General features: G+C 52.5%; 1 protein-coding gene across 3 annotated transcripts; it reads left to right on the top strand.

Annotated features, from left to right (window-relative positions):
• The first annotated feature begins 385 nt into the window (after positions 1–385).
• ASB13 (ankyrin repeat and SOCS box containing 13) lies at positions 386–13,796 on the top strand. Of its 3 annotated transcripts, none has more exons than XM_031444797.2 (6): positions 386–510; positions 4,213–4,400; positions 5,515–5,665; positions 7,746–7,880; positions 10,566–10,757; positions 11,943–13,796. In XM_031444797.2, the coding sequence occupies exons 1-6, from the start codon at positions 468–470 to the stop codon at positions 12,068–12,070; spliced, it is 837 nt and encodes a 278-aa protein (XP_031300657.1). In that variant the 5' UTR covers positions 386–467; the 3' UTR covers positions 12,071–13,796. The 3 variants fall into 3 exon arrangements, with proteins under 3 accessions (XP_031300657.1, XP_031300656.1, XP_031300655.1); XM_031444796.2 differs by having other exon boundaries at positions 10,566–10,769; XM_031444795.2 differs by having other exon boundaries at positions 5,431–5,665.
• The last annotated feature ends 2,264 nt before the right edge of the window (positions 13,797–16,060 follow it).

Raw genomic sequence — 16,060 nt, 5'->3', positions numbered from 1 at the left:
AGAGTTGCTAAGCTCGATCAGTGCCAAGGAAGGTAGTGAGTTGTGGCAGCTGAACGCGTTGCATATGGACACCTAGACACGTGAACATGTTTTGCAAACGGACACAGACACGCTCCGCACACAGACACAATGTGCACGTGGACACATTTTGCACACAGGGGCATGCTTTGCACGTGGACACATCACGGTTTGCACAAGAACATGTATCTTGCGCACGATCACACATGTGCCCAGAAAAGCCTGTGGCAGCGACCACGGAGTTGGACGCAGGTGACCGCGGCGTGGCGCTGGCCCGAAGCCCGGGCAGCTGCGGTGGCCGGGCCGGAAACTACAACTCCCGGCGCCGATTGGCCCCGCCCAGCCGGCAGCGCGGGCCCGGCCCAGGTCCCGGCCCAGGTCCCGGCGCAGGTCCCGGGGCGCGAGTGGCCGGGCCGCGGAGCTGGGGCGCGCGGAAGCCGGCGGGCCGCATGGAGCCCCGCGGGGCGGACGGCTGCTTCCTGGGCGACGTAGGTAGGTGCGGGACCGCAGGCTGCGGGGAGCGCGGGCCGGCCGAGGAGCGAGCGCCAATGGGCTGGCTCCTGGGACCGAAGGGTGCACCTGGGGACATTCGCCCCGAGCGGTGACGCGGTGACGGAGGGCCAAGTCCTTAACTCAGCAGGTCGGTCCCGGGATCCCATGCATCTCAGACTCGGCTTCTGCGTCCCGCGCCTTGCTCGTCCCCACAACCCGTGGCCGGGATCGGCGCATTGCAGGGCTGCTCATCCTTGGGAGGACTTCAGAACTGCAGACCCACCGGAGTGCGGCGCACCCGGGTGTGGTTGCGTGCGGGGGAGGGGGGTGCGCAGTCGTTGCCAGGTTCCGAGGACAACTTAGGAAATGCCTTGGCGGGATCCCTGGCCCGAGCCCGGGGTGGGAGCTGGACCGTCTTCCAGGCGCCCTGTGAGAAGGTCAGGCGCGGGGTCATTAGCATCCTACAGACACCCAGGAATCCGATCCAGGAGGGGGATGTGCCCTGGTCGCACTGTGCGAACCATGCACCTTGGATCTTCACTGAACCGTCTCTACCACTTGGCCAACCCAAGAATAAAATGGACTGGAGGGCAAAGGGCCATTTTTTGGGGGAGCAAACTTTCCTGCCTAGGAAGCAGTTTTAGAGCAAATGAAATGAGCAGTGAAAGCACTTTGAAAACCTGGAAAGAAAAAAAAAAAAAACAACTGAAGTATTTTTACGCTGATTGAAAAAAAAAGGAGCCGAATAAAAGTGAGAAGTCTTAAGGGTACATTTAGCTTAAGGGGAATTGCAGTTCTAGCAAAGCAAAGCAATTTTAATTGGTTTTGCAAAACAGCCACTTCGGACATGATCAAAGGCATTTAATAAGCGTCTGTTTTTACTTGGCATTCCGCCCCAGGCAGACTCAGGGCTTTGACCCTGCCAGTGGGATCTGTGCTTGGTTGGTTCAATTAAATAAGCAATGAACAGCTCACCAGGAAAACCTATTTAAGCTCATTTTAATATTTTTGTTCATGTACAACATTCAGCAGCCAGCATCGCTTCTGAACATGTTGTTTGTGGGAATGTATGTAGTTCAGGGAATGTATCTTGAGAAGAAAATACATTCTGGACTAACTGATGCACGGCTTCTGGGGTTCCTGGCCACTTTTGACTTTGTCATTGTTTTATTTCATTTATTTCTCTGAAGACATGTCCTGCTGACATTTTTATTCTCAACACTAATGAATCAGCTCAGTGTGTTCAATCCAAAACAACCCTGCTCTCCCAGCAGAAGTTCCCATCATAGGAAGTTTAACCTAATGTAATATTCTGATCTCAAATTCTGTATATGTGGTGTACCCTAACCAAACCAGGTAGGTTTGTTTTTCATATGATACCTCACAGAGGTAAAGGCTGCAGTCTTAGGATATGCCCTTATAAGTAAGAATGTAGGGAGAGTCACATCCTAAGCTGAATCTAGTGTTTATTAGCAAATGTAATACACATCCTCATCGACCCAAGGTTAAGTGTTATTTGCAGAGCTGAAAAAGGTGATCTCCGAATTCAGCCTGTGTGCTCAAGAGCTTCTCACTTGGAAGGAAGAGGCTGGCAGAAGATGAAAAGGTGCCTTAGGGATCTGGGCTCCAAGCAAGGTGGGCTGTTATGTTCTTCAGTTATCCTTAAACAGTTCATTGGCTTCTGGGGTGTTGAGAAGGTGAGATGGAGCGGAAAAAGGAGAGGCAGCTCCTGGGACCGCAACGAGAGCCACGGAGCTGCTAGGTTGTGTGCCGGGCACGGGCCATACGCCCTGTGGCAGACACGGGACAGTCATCATTATTGGTAACTCAGAGGTAAAACTGAGTCTGCATAGCTTATAAAGCCATCAGGCCAAGGTTTTAACCCAGGTGTTTCTTTTTGTTTGTTTAGTTTTTGCTTGTTTTATATGTTAAAAGGGGTCCAGGCTGTTTTCCACTTCTTGGTAACCTCTTTCCACTGTTCTCTTTTGCTTTCACTTACTCTTTTTCACTTTCTCTTTTCCTCTCTTAATCAAGTTTTGACTTCTTGTCTCCGTAACACATCTTAAAACCACTAGTTTACCGACAAACAATATTCACGGCATTCATATGAAAAACCTTTTGCTGAAAAACCTCTTAAAAAGCAACCAAGTACTCAGCCCCAATCTCCTGAGTGAGGGTTTCCTCATATCAAAATACAGATTTCTGTTTTCCCTTAGAATCAAAGTGACCGGTCATTCCCCGCAGGCTGGGCTTTACTTCGGACTGCACTGCTAAACAAGGGTGATCACGATAAAGCACTTATTAAACACCCGCTTGTGCCGGGCTCGCTGCATATACTGTGTCTCCGGTTCCCATGGCAGCAGGTGCATTCTGTGCAGCAGGTGTGTTATTCTTAGGCACTGGTCTCGTCCTTGTGGGGTTTTGCTCCCTTCCCCCTGTTTTCACTGTTACTATCAAAAGAATATATATACACACACACATTCTTTTTCAGATTGTTGTCCATTATAGGTTATTACAAAATACTGAATATAGTTCCCTGTGCTGTACAGTAGGTCCTTGTTGTTTATCTATTCTATATATAGTAGTGTGAGTGTGTTAATCCCAAGCTCCTACCCTGTGACATTTTTAGAGTGTCTAAAAGACTCCACTCTGTCCCAGGTGCTCTGACGGGTGCTGAGGAGACACCCTGTGACTTTTTGCCAGCGGGGAGTTCACACCCTGTGTGTTTGCATGCACTTCTCTGCACCTGGCTTAGACGGCGAAGAAACGCCAAGCTCGCAGCATGGGAAGCTGGGCTGTCGGCGGGCTCCAGGCCCCATGTGATCAGTGATTCACCTGGTGGTCCCATCTCCTGGGCTTGGCCATCTCCGGGGTTCTGGTTCTGTCTTCAGGCAGGTAGCCCGATGGCTGCAGAAGTTCCCAGCTTACCTCTAGGCCATATACCGGGGAAGGAGGGAGACAGTCTTCGCCGGTACCTTCTTGGGAGCCAGGGGCGTGTTGAATCTGTGAACCGTCTCAGGAGGCTCTCCCTTAGGTCTCCTTCACTGGAGTTGGGTCAGATGTTCTACGGGAAATGGGAATTCTGTGATTAACTTGGACCACTCGTCTGTGGGGGGGGGGGTGGCACTGAGAACCCGTATCAGGGACCACTATCTTGTCTGTTTCTGCTGTGCGGCAGGCAGACAGGTGGGGACCACAGCACAGTAAGGACTGGTGGGAACTGGGGCAGGCGGTGGGGGGCACCCAGGAGGGGCTAACCCAGCGTGGATGGGGGCTGAGGAGGGGCAAGGGCAATCAGGAGAGGTACAAGTAGACATTACCTAGGGTAAGGTTGGGTGGTGGGTGAGAGGGAGAGGCCAGAGGTGGGGAGAGAAAGGGGCTTTATTCCGGGGGAGAAGTGTCTGCAGCTGGGGTTCTCCATGTGCAGTCCCGAGACCAGCTGCGTCAGCATCGTCTGGGAACTTGTTAGACACTCAGAGAAGGCATCCTGATTAGGAAGGAAGAAGCAAAGCTACCTCTATTTGGACCCCACCCCCCGGCAGTGGGGGTCGCTCGAGGATTTCGAGTAGGGCTGTTTGGACCAACTACATGATCACACGTACAGTGTGTTGGGTTTTGTAAAAGGTCCCCGGGGTTGTGCGTACGTTCACTGGACCTGGCCAGAAGTGGCGTGGTCCCAGCACTCGGTGTTTTCCTTTCCAGGTTTCTGGGTGGAGCGCACCCCCGTGCATGAGGCGGCCCAGCGAGGGGAGACCCGGCAGCTGCAGCAGCTGATCGAGAACGGGGCCTGTGTCAACCAGGTCACCGTGGACTCCATCACGCCCCTGCACATGGCCAGCCTGCGGGGCCAGGCCCAGTGTGTGCAGCTGCTGCTGGCTGCCGGGGCTCAGGTGAGCCGCCCTGCAGCATGGGCCCCTGGGGGGGTGGACGAGACCAGCTCGAGAGGAAAAGAGGCTTGGGAATAGCGTTCCATGTGATGCAAACTCATGGAAAGAAAGGGAACCACCGGAGGCAGCCGAGATGGGGAGGAAAGAGGCTGGCAGAGTGGGGGTCGTGGCGGCTGAGGGAGGAGGGAGGGCGGGTCGCTGTGTCAGCCGCACACTTGAGGGCCGGTGAGGATGGTCGTGGACCTGGCTGCTGGGAGGTCACTGGTGGCTGGAGGGAAGGCAGTTTAGCACAGTGGTGGGGTGCTGTGGTCTGCACGTGGGCAGGGCTGGTGGGCCTTGGCTGCAGGGGCATCTGCGCTCAGAAAGCAGGATGACTAAGTGGGGTGCTGGCCGAGCAGCTCTGGCAGGAAAGGTAAGAAGGAACCAAACCAAGATGCTGATGGGCGGCTCTGCCTGGCGTGAATACTCACCCCACTGCGGCATCCGGCTGGTGGAACTGCTGCGTGTTTAACGGCCGGCTGGGCTGGGTGAGCTGGTTGGAGCCGGCCCCGCTCGCCCACCGCTGGACAGAGGTGGGGGTGAGGAGGAAGGGAAACTTTGTGCTGCTGGGCCTTTGCAGAACTTGGCTCTGAAGGTGGTTCCAGAGGAAGTGGCACACGCTTCAGTGTGAACCCAAATAACAGCTGAATTTGGACAAATTCTGAGCAGATGCTGCCACTGTGGGGAGTTGCCGTTTTCCTGCCCTGTAATTTTCCAGCAGGAAGAGGCATGTTAAACAGTTTCAGGCACTCTTTCCAGCCGAGGCTGTTTTCATGCCCTGCCTGTGCTTACTAGCTGTTTGGGGTGGCGGCTGGAGCAAGGCTGAGTGGATCCTCCCCAAGAGAGAAGAAAGCCCCAAGCCGCCTGCCCACTGTGCTCAGGAGGCCAGCAGGCACCCCCCTACTTCTCTCTCTAATGCCTTTGCCTGGCACGGCACCTCAGCTCTTAGTAGAAAACCAAATACTTAGAAAAACTACATGGTGTCTTTGCAAAGATGCAGAGCATCCATCAGGACGAGCAAGAGAGTAGCCTGCATCTTCCCCTCCGCCCCCGGCACTGGTTTCTTCCCTCCTGCCAGGTGGATGCCCGCAACATTGATGGCAGCACCCCGCTCTGTGACGCCTGTGCCTCGGGCAGCGTCGAGTGTGTGAAGCTCCTGCTCTCCCACGGGGCCAAGGTCAACCCGCCCCTGTACACGGCATCCCCGCTGCACGAGGCCTGCATGAGCGGTGAGCCGTACTGCGGAGCAGTGTGGACGGGAGGGCAAGGGGAGGCTCTGCTGGTGAAGGGGGCTCCCGGCTGAGCCATGGACTCCCTCACTCCTCCTCCTGGCGAAGCGGTCCTCACCCGGGACTGGGCGCTTTGTTTCTAAGGGAGGACTCTGCGTCCAGCCGAGTCAGCGCCTTTCAGAGGCTCAGCCTGGAGCTGTTCCCTCTGCAGCCGCTCGCTTGGTGGCGGCTGTCCCTCTGGCCTGCGGGCCCCACATGTCGCTGGGAGGTGAGGCCCGGAGCATCGCCCAGGCAGGTGTCCTCAGAGGATGGGGAGCTGGCGGGCTTTCAGCTGCCCTCCGAGCAGGGACGGAGCTCAGATGGTGGGAGATCAGAAGCGCCCGGAAGAGGGGCTGCAACGGGTGGAACTGGAAGTTTAGGTTGGGAGCTGGTGGGAAGTGTTTTAAATGATAGACTGAGGAGTCTGACCCCTGCTGTTTTGAGCAAGGTTTGCACATCACGTCCTGTGCTTCGGCCAGTGTGGTGTTTGTCTTCGCCGTGTTTCGTTGGGGTGTGGGCTCCTCCACCGCCCCACCAGGGCCACTGTTTTCTGCTGCCCCCACGCTGATTCCCACAGCTAGGCCATCTTTGTCACCGGCAGGCACTGAGGTCCCCACAGGCAGCCTTGAAGGTTTTTGAGTACTTGCTGAACAATAGGAAAACAACATTTTTAAAGGGTGGCTTCATGGCCATCTGTGTACAGTGTAGGACAGGGAAGGTTATGTTCGCTGGCCAGGGCCCTGCCCGTGAGACTGACAAGGGAGCAATTAACAAGAGAAGCCGAAGTTTGCTAGGGTTTGCCTTGCACAGACACCCAGGGGAGCTCGGGCAAAGGGTGGTTAGAATTGGGGTTTATGAAGCATCTTAATAAAGAGCAGTGACGAGACAAAGGAGAAGGACTTTGAGCTCGAGGGTGGCAAGTTATGGGAAGGCAAACCTGCTGGGAAACTGCCAGGAGGCAGGGCTGGTCAGTGAGGACTGCTGCGTGGACGCCTCTGGTGCTGGCTCTCAGCCGGCTGGGGTCGAGTTGTCCCTGGCAATTAGCTTCCTGGGAGAGAGGGGAGGGGACAGCTTTACACATTTACATACTGCTTTTGGGCAAGTGAGGGGGAGCAGAGAATTTGTCTTCTAGCTGCGTCTTTAACTATCTTCAGCTCAAAGTAATCCTTAGACCAAAGTGGCGTATTTTGGGTGGCACATTCTGCTTCCTTCAGGAGATGGTGGTGGTGGGTATCCCAGAAATGGGGAGATGAGGTGGGGGCCATCCTGGGGACCCAAGGGCGGAGCTCTTGCAGCTTAAGTGGGGTAGGTTCACTTGGAGAGCTTTGCGGGGAGAATCAGTGGGATTGGACAGGCTGAGAGGAGAGCACAGGGTCAAGACCGACTCAGGGTGAGCGGGGAGACCGGCTGGGGAGGGGACGGGAGGACCTGGTAGTGGTGGGGATGTCCAACGGACGGCTGTGGAGGTGGGGCTAGGTCTGGGGTCTGGGGTCTGGGGAGAGGCTCAGGAGCCAACAACAAAGTATGGTCAAGGGAGGAGAGAGGATGGGGTCTGGGACAGAATGAAACCCAGACCCCCAGATGGGGGTTAAAGATGCCTGCAAAGAGGCCGGGAAGGTATCTGCTGGGAGGGGTGGGGAACCCGCTTGGTGGGGGAGTGTAGGGAAGTTCACCCAGGCGGCCTGGACGTTCCTGACACAGCTTAGCAGGCAGCCGGTAGTGGGGAGCCCCTTTTCCCCCCTCCAAGGGGGCAGTGAGGCGTCTTCTCTGCGTCCAACAGCTGGTGCCCCCAACTTCGTGTTCTCCCATCAAGAGTGCCAGCTGTGACCTCTCTCTGTTTCTCCCACGGCCAGATAGGACCCGGACCCGCCGCTCCCGAGGGCCATGTGGGGCGTGGACTGCCTGTGGTGGGGATGTAGTCCCGGCCCCCCCCCCCTGCAGCCAGGCTGGGGCTCACCTGTTCCAGCCGCGTCTCTGCCAGGCTCGTTATTCCAGCCGTGTGTCATTACGATGCCTTTCATCCGTCTCCGTTTCTTTGAAGGAAGTTCCGAGTGCGTGAGGCTTCTTATTGACCTTGGGGCCAACCTGGAAGCTCACGACTGCCACTTCGGGACCCCACTGCACGTTGCCTGTGCCCGGGAGCATCTGGACTGCGTCAAAGTGCTGCTCAATGCAGGTGCGTCGAATTTATACCTGCTCTGCTCACTGCAGGTGTGTTGTGTTCATGCCCGCGGCTGCTGAGGGCAGGTGCGTCAGTGTTTACGCAGGCTCTGCTCAGCGCAGGCGCGGTGAGTTCGCCTGCACCGTGAGCCGGCAGAGAGCTGGGAGGGGGCGTCAGACGGCCCAGGTGGGCCACTGGCTCTCCCACCTGCCCGTTTCTCTATTTATAAAACCGGAAAAATAAAACCAATCTTTTAGGGCTGTTGGGAGGATTCGTGGTAACATTTCTGCAGCCCCTGGTGCCTAGTAGGTGTTCACCAAAGGAGAGTGATTCTTCCTGGAGGCCAGCGTCTTCCACCAGCTGTCAGCTGCAGACATCTGTCGTCCCTGATTCTAATCTCAGGTGGCCTCTTTTGACACCCTTCCTAGACCACATGCATTCTTTTTCTCTTTTTTGTTTAAAACTATTTTTGAACTCTGGAAAAATCTCAAAGATACAGAAAAGTAGAGAGAAGAGGTCAGCATATGTTTCCTTTCCAAGGCAGTGATTCATAACTTTTTGTTGGGTAGGTCACAGGTCCCTTGGAACATCTGATGAAAACCACGGGCCACGTCTCTAGAAAAGTCTGCATGCAGGTGCCTTTGCGTGTGATTTTGGAGAGGGTCCCCGCCCTGCTTGAGGAGGGGAGCTGTGGGGGAGCCATGGAGTGCCCCTGGGGATGGATACAGAGGCTGTGGGTCTTCCGTAGGCCTCTAGGCTAAGTCACCGAGCTGTGGATTACTTGTGCAGAGGAGTGGGGGTCAGGCAGGTGAAAGTCCACTTATTCCTGGAGGGGTACTTTTTAATCCGCACCCCAGCAGTACATCTTTAGCTGTGCTGGGAGCGTTCAGAAGGAGCTTCCCGCCTCCCTTCCCAGCACAGTGCTGCTCAGACGTGTGTTTGCTATTATTCCAGCAGGCAAATCCCAGCTCTCCATGCTCGGCACCCTCCTGCTGCCCTGGCATCGTGCTGAGTTCTTGGCAGGCGCGTGACAGCACTCCCTCGCCCCCGGAGCCTGGTCTTTGTTCCCTAAGATTCTACTGAGTCCACTCTAATCCTACTTTGCTTTGAAATCAGGTTTTTGATCCCTAGCAAGCGTAGACCCCTTTTCTCTGAGCTGAGAACTTTTAGGGCCCGGATGGCATCAGGCGCTGTAGGCTCAGGCTCTCTCTGTCCCGAGTTCCAGGTGGTGTCATCGTCAGTCCCTGCAAGGCCACTTTCTCCCTAGCTCCTCCTTCCCTTCCTTCTTCTGTCCCCCCCCCCCCAATCCCACCATTCTAATGTGCCTCTGTGTGTTTTGTAAAATACAAAGTATCGGTTGAGGCATGAAGTTTTCACTGAGGTGACTGGTGTTATGGATGGGACTCTGCTTCCTGTCTGATCGCTCAGCCCTGTGTTTTCAAGATGCACTCACGTGGCTCTGTGTCCCTCTGGGCTGCTGCTTCCAGCTTCTGCAGAGGACGCCAGTTGGTATTTTCTTAAAAAAAAAAAAATTCGAGGAGATTCCATTGTATAGAATTATGATAGCTGTGCCCTAAGGATGGTGTTTTACCTGAATCATATTTTTATCAAAATCTTTTTTTTAATGCATTTAAAAATGGCCGTGTTCAGCTACTGTTTGCCTCTTTGTGAACGTCTCCTGTCATCCTGAGCACAAGGTGGGGCAGAGCTGAGTTCACAGGATGCCTCATCTGGATCTAAACTCCAAGGAATTTGGGGGAACGTTCCCTGTTTTCCCGCTGAGCCTCCCTTTTGTACAAGATTTCTCATACTTAAGGAATATTCATTCATTCATGCAACACACATTTTTAGAGCCTCTGTCCTCTGCTTATGATGTATGTGCATGTGATGTGTGTGTCCGTGGTGTGTGTGTGCATGTGTGGGGTGTTTCCATGGTGTGTATGTGTGTGTGTGTGTGTGTAGGACAGGCAGGAGAGCCTGAGTAGCTCAGCCTGAGAGTCCGGAGCCTCAGACTGCACAGGACATCAGAGCAGACTCTTAGCTCACCGGGAAGGTTTTTGTCTTGTTTTTCTTCTTTTTGGTTCTGTTCCCAGTTATATTTATTCTTTACTGCTCCCTGTCCTTGTCTCTCTTATCCTTAGTGGGAAAAAAAGGAATCACTGCTTCTAGATTTTGAAGATTTAAAAATTAAAAAAAAAATTTTTCAAATTGAAGTATCGTTGATTTATCGTGTTATATTATTCGTTTCTGGTGTACAGCAAAGTGATTCACATACACACACATATATGAATTCTTTTTCATTACCAGTTGCTACAAGGTATTGAATCTAGCTCCCTGTGCTGTAGAGTAGGACCTTGTTTATTTATTCTGTACACAGTAGTTTGTATCTGCCAAACTGCTGGAAGGTTTTGAAAAAGGCTGCAGCAGAGTCTTGGTCTTGTTTCCCAGGCAGGGCTGTTTTGGTGTCTGGTGCGCCTTGGTGATGTTGACTAGTATGTTTTTTTTTAAAGGATGTGCTGGGGATTCAACCCAGGACCTCGTGCACGCTGAGCACGCACGATGCCACAGGGCCGTCCCCGCCTCCTCCCCACCCCGCCCCCTTGGTGACGTCAACTCACCTATGGACACCCCTCCCACAGTCCCCGCCTCCTCCCCGCCAGCCCCGCCCCTCGCTGACGTCAGCCTCCTCTGGACCCGCAGGCGCCAATGTGAACGCAGCGAAGCTGCACGAGACGGCGCTGCACCACGCGGCCAAGGTGAAGAACGTGGACCTCATCGAGATGCTCATCGAGTTCGGGGGCAACATCTACGCGCGGGACAACCGGGGGCGGAAGCCGTCCGACTACACGCGGAGCAGCAGCGCCCCCGCCGAGTGCTTCGAGCACTACGAGAGTGCGTGTCCGGGTGCGCGTGAGGCCGCGCGCTGTGGGGCCTCGCGGGAAGCTCCGCGCTGGCCGCTCAGCCATGAGGAAATGGTCCCTGTACGCGGGCCGGCCCCCGGGAGGCTGGTGATACAGGTGCAGCCCCCGCTTTTCAGGAAGCAGTACGCATGATCTGGCCGAGACAAGACCTCTTCTCTGGGGGCACGTTTTTAAATGAGTTCACATAGAATGACAGCCACAAGAGGCTTCAAACACCCATCTATTGGGGGAAAAAAAAGCCTATTTATTCAAAATCTTGCCAGCCTTACCAAACCAAAATCTATTATGATTTTAGAGGCAGATACCATCGGTATCTGTCGGTGAAACATCTAGAAAATGTTCCGTTTCCTGCAGCCAAATAATTGGGGCGAGCAAGTAACATGGGAAAATGAATGTCACTAATAATTCTTATTTTTCTTCCAAAGAGCTTTTTCTTTCATAACGTGTCCTGCATTGAGAATACTCTCCTTGGTTCATTTATGTGTTCATCACAGATGATTCTAAAGAGCAACCTCACGCAGCCAGGCTCTGTTCATACACAGTTCGGTGCCCCAGTTACCAGAGACCCCCAGGCACCTTCCTTCTTTGGTCCTGGTTTGCATCCCTCTTGAGCTCCACTTCAGGCCCCAGTCCTGCCATCCTGACCCTCTGCCACCAGGATGCGCATTTGTGGACTGCCCATGTGGCTCCATCCCAGTGGGTCCTTTGTGGCCTGTGGTGCTGGGGAGCAGAACCCAGCTTGTGTCCTGAAACAGCAGGAGTGGAGAGCCAGCTCCCGGTGCCCCAATCCTTGCCCTGTCCTTATTTGTCTGGAAGTTTTCCAGACAAGACTAGTAGCTGTCGATTACTGCTTTGCTTACAAATCTGCATGAGTTATAATATGGGGAAAAAATAACAACAACAACAAAAAAAACCCAAAAGCCAAAAGCCCACAGAGTGAAATCTCAGTGGCCTGCATCTGAATTCCATTTCCTGAGCTTCTATGTTCCGTCCCTGCCCGTCCTTCCTGGTAGACTACCAGAGAAGATGCGCGGAGTTCAGCCCTTTTCCAGGACAAGGCGGGTGTTTTTAGTGCCATCTTGTTGCTCATTAAGTTGAAGGATACTATAGTGCTTCCTTAAGCTGACCTCATGTGCGCCTTTTCCCCTTCTTCCAGAGACACCTCTGACCCTGTCCCAGCTCTGCAGGGTGAGCTTGAGGAGGGCCACTGGCGTCAGAGGGCTGGAGAAAATCGCCAAGTTGGACATCCCTCCCCGGCTCATCGATTACCTTTCCTACAATTGAGCTGCAGGCGCGGGAGGCAGGGCAGGCTGGTGACATCTGGCTGCTGGCCTTCCTGAGCCCAGTGTCGGGCCGCAGGGCTCTCGTCTGGTTTGCCTGAAGCTGTGTCATCGCCGTGAACACCATGCCCCGAGTCCCATCTGGCTGCCCCGCGTCGTCTTCTCTGCAGACTTCAGGAAAAATGTCTCCGAGGCACTGGGCGGACCCTGGCCAGCCCTCCTGGACTTCAGTCTGACTCCAGTGTCCTCCCGGCCATGCACTTGTCCCTCTCCACAGACCTTCCGCAGAGGGACTCTCAGGAAAGACTCTCCCTGGAGCCCAGGGTGGGGCTGGGGGTCCAGGGCGCTGCTGCTGATTCCACTCGCCTGGGAGGCACCATCTGATTCCTTCAGCACCAGGCGGTCCAGAGTGTGCAGAGGGAGGAGGCCGTGCTGCATGGGGTGGTCTGGGTTGGGTGGGTCCTGACCACATGCCCTGGATGCAGCGTTGGGGACAGCCAGCCACTTGGATGCTGTTGTCTGGAGCTGCGGTTGGCCCTTTCCAAGGTCCACCTGTGCCCAAGTAAACCCATCACTCAGGGAGCTTATAGGGGAGACTCAGGCTTTTTATTCCCCACAACAAGCACAGTGTTTCTTGGGAAGTTCTTCTTCAGTTTTATGTAGGGGGTATACACGTTTAGGGGCCATGTGGCCTCTCACACTTAGGTTTGGTTAATGAGTCTTTAAAGCAGCAGGTAACGTGAAGGCATCTTGGCACGTCTTCCTGGGGTCAGGATTTCCAGTATGAAGCCCTGTTAGGAGACTCTTTAGAGATTATTTTTTATCTGTTTTGACAGTTGTCTAATGATTTCTTTCCCTGCTCTAAATTTTGCACATTCCTGGAAGCTCTGAAATTGGCAGAAGAGGTTGCCGGCCCCAGTGGGTACTGTCAACCACGGAGTTATGCATTTTTGCAGCCACTCGAGGAGCATCTGTTATGCTTAAGGCATCGTGTCTGTGCTTTGAACTGGGTAGGAATCAGACTCATCATCAAGGCAGGGCAAGAAAATGTTTCACAATCTGTAATTCTCCATTACAAGCCATGAGGTAAACGTTACGCAGTATGTTCAGACGGCATCATCTGCTGAAGGTGCTGTATCGTAGTTTGAAAAAGAAGAAAACAGAAACCAGGGAGTTAGACTAGAGGACTTTGTATAAACAATTAAGCTGTATTTGGTGTCGGGGGAAATGGACGAGGTACTTGTGGACACTATTGTGGGTCATGCCTGAAGCCGGCGTCCCCAGAAACGTGAACTCACCAGATGCCCCTAGAGGGCATAGGGAGCAGGAGCCTGGATGGGCCCGGGTGGTGCCAGTCGTGCTCATGACCAGAGGTGTCACTTGGCAGAGCTCCTTGGGTGGGGCCCTGATCTGGTGGAAAGTTCTGTGCTGGTGGCTGTGGGGGTTTTCCAGCTCCGCTGTCCCAGCTGTTGTCACGGTGGTGCTCGGTTGGATGCTGAGATAAGAGCCCCTCCTGTTTGGCTGCAGGGGCAGAAACACGTTGTGGGTACATCCCCGTATCTGCATGTGCTAATAACAATGGCGGGGAAAACATGGGGTTCTGCCCTTCCATTTGTAACAGAAACTTGCCTCTAGCCGTGAGAGCAGCTGACATTTCCCCATGTGCGACACTCAGTGCAGAATCCGGTCCCCACACTCGCTGCTCAATAAAAGCTGTTGAAGGAAGTCCATCCTTGTGTTCACGTGGTTCTTTTCTTATTGGGGGCAGGAGCGCCTGGTGGACCTCATCCAAGGGGAGTCGACAGGAGTCCACTATCCTCTCCCCTGTGTTTTGGGAGGTCAAGTGATGTCTGTCTCACCTTCCCACCTTCCTGCCTCTCTCTGTCTCCTGATGCTGGCCTCAGTGCTGCCTGCAAGGGATCAGGGGACTAAGATTTTAAGGGCCTCCTGTACCACCCCCCAACTTGTACTGAGATGTAATCAACATGAAATCCTTGGGCCTGGACCCCTCAGTATGATGTGGCTAAAGGCAGATGTCTCCAATCCTCTGAGCTGGGTCTTCCCAGCTGCAGAAGAAGGATCAAAGGTCAGACTTTGATCACTAAAAGCATATTGATGATCAACCACAGAATCTTACAGATGAGAAAGTGAGGCCAACATTAGGCGATTAGAAGATGCCTTGGAAAAGTGTTACGTGCTCCTCAGATGCAAGTTACATGGTCATGACTACCATAGCTGTGTTGATGTCTGTAGACCTTAACAGCTGTGTAAATGATTCTCCTCTGACTTTGAGACAGGACCACCTATTTCAGGGGTCATCGATGTACAAGACCTCTCAGTTTACGTTTGAAAACTCAACCTGCAGCTGACAGATTTGGAGGAGACATTTGCAACAGATTACAAATGACTGGTGATCAAAATATATAAGGATCTTTTATACATCATTAAGAAAAAGATCAACAACCAATTAAAAACAAACAGGCTAAGACTCTGAACAAGAAATTTACAAAAGAGAACACCAGTGTCCCCTGACAGAAAGCGATGTTCTGTCATGATGAGGGAAACTTGCTGAAATTAGTCAATATGCAATTCAACAAAAAGATACCATTATATGCCATCATCTTGATGCAAATTAAAAGGCCTGGCAGTTTCTTAGTGCTGATGGATCCTATCGGAAAATGAGAGCTCACAGACTACCAATGGGGGTGTAAATTGGTACGTGTATTTTGGAGAGCAATTAGGTGGTACCATTAAAAGTGCTTACCACACGTGCCCAGTATTTCTACCTTTTTTGGGGTGTTTTTTTTCCCTTCCAGTTTTGTTGCGCTATCATTGACATACGGCCCTGTGTAAGTTTAAGGTGTACAACATACAGCATGAAACAATCACAAGAGATTTAGTGAATATCCACTGTCTCCTGTAGATACAACATTAAAGAAATAGAAACATTTCTTCCCTTGTGATGAGAACGCTCGGGATTTATGGTCTTCACAGCTTTCATGTAACATACATTAGTGTTTATTATGTTTTTTTTGAACATTTTTTATTGCTTTATAATCATTTTACAATGTTGTGCCAAATTCCAGTGTAGAGCACAAGTTTTCAGTTATACATGAACATACATGTATATTCACAGTGTTTATCATCTTTATCACGTTGGATGTTACACCCCTGGTACTTACCTTGTAAACGGAAGTTTGTACCTTTTGACTGCCTTTGTCTGATGCCTGAGTATTTCTGCTTTTGCAAATAAATGTTACCTTAAAGAAGCCCTCCGTCGTACCCAAAGGAGGTGGGCGGGGTGTTCACTGCCCGCTGTTAGTACTAAGCAGTGGAAGGCCCCGTTAGTAGGGGGGGAGCTGTAGAATATGTTCATTTAATGCTTACGCTCTGTGAAAGTTAAGGTGAATGAGCGCTCCGTGTTTTAACACTAACAGACCTAAACATTATAATGGAAAACAAAAAAAGAGCTGCCGACCTTATTTAAGGGTGGTGTGAATCCATGTGTATAAACTGAAATACAAAATAGCCTACGCGTCGAAGGATAGCCATGTGTGTAGTGAACACGTAACGTCACGGAACCCACACGCCCGTGTCACGCTGGGTGCGGCAGGGACATGTGACTTGGGGAAGAGAACAAAGGGAACTTCAACTCTCTGTGATGCTTCATTTGTTAAAAGAAGATGTGAGGGGAGGGTGCAGCTCAAGTGGTAGAGCACGTGCTTAGCCTGCGCGAGGTCCTGGGTTCAATCCCCAGTACCTCATCTGAAAATAAATCAATAAGCCTAATTACCTCCCCACCACCAAAATAAAATAACTTAATACAAAAATAAATACATAAAATATTTTTAAAAATTAAAAAGAAGATGTGAAGCAAATATGACAGAACGCTGCTGTTTGTTTACACTGGGCGGTGAATCCATACACGGTGTGAGCGAACATGCGGTGGTGCATGGGTTAACACACGAGCAGTGACACAGGGATGTTATTCTCC

Source organism: Camelus dromedarius, chromosome 26 (assembly GCF_036321535.1).
Source record: "Camelus dromedarius isolate mCamDro1 chromosome 26, mCamDro1.pat, whole genome shotgun sequence".
Classification (NCBI taxonomy): Eukaryota; Metazoa; Chordata; class Mammalia; order Artiodactyla; family Camelidae; genus Camelus; species Camelus dromedarius.
This window is presented reverse-complemented; position numbering and strand designations above follow the sequence as displayed.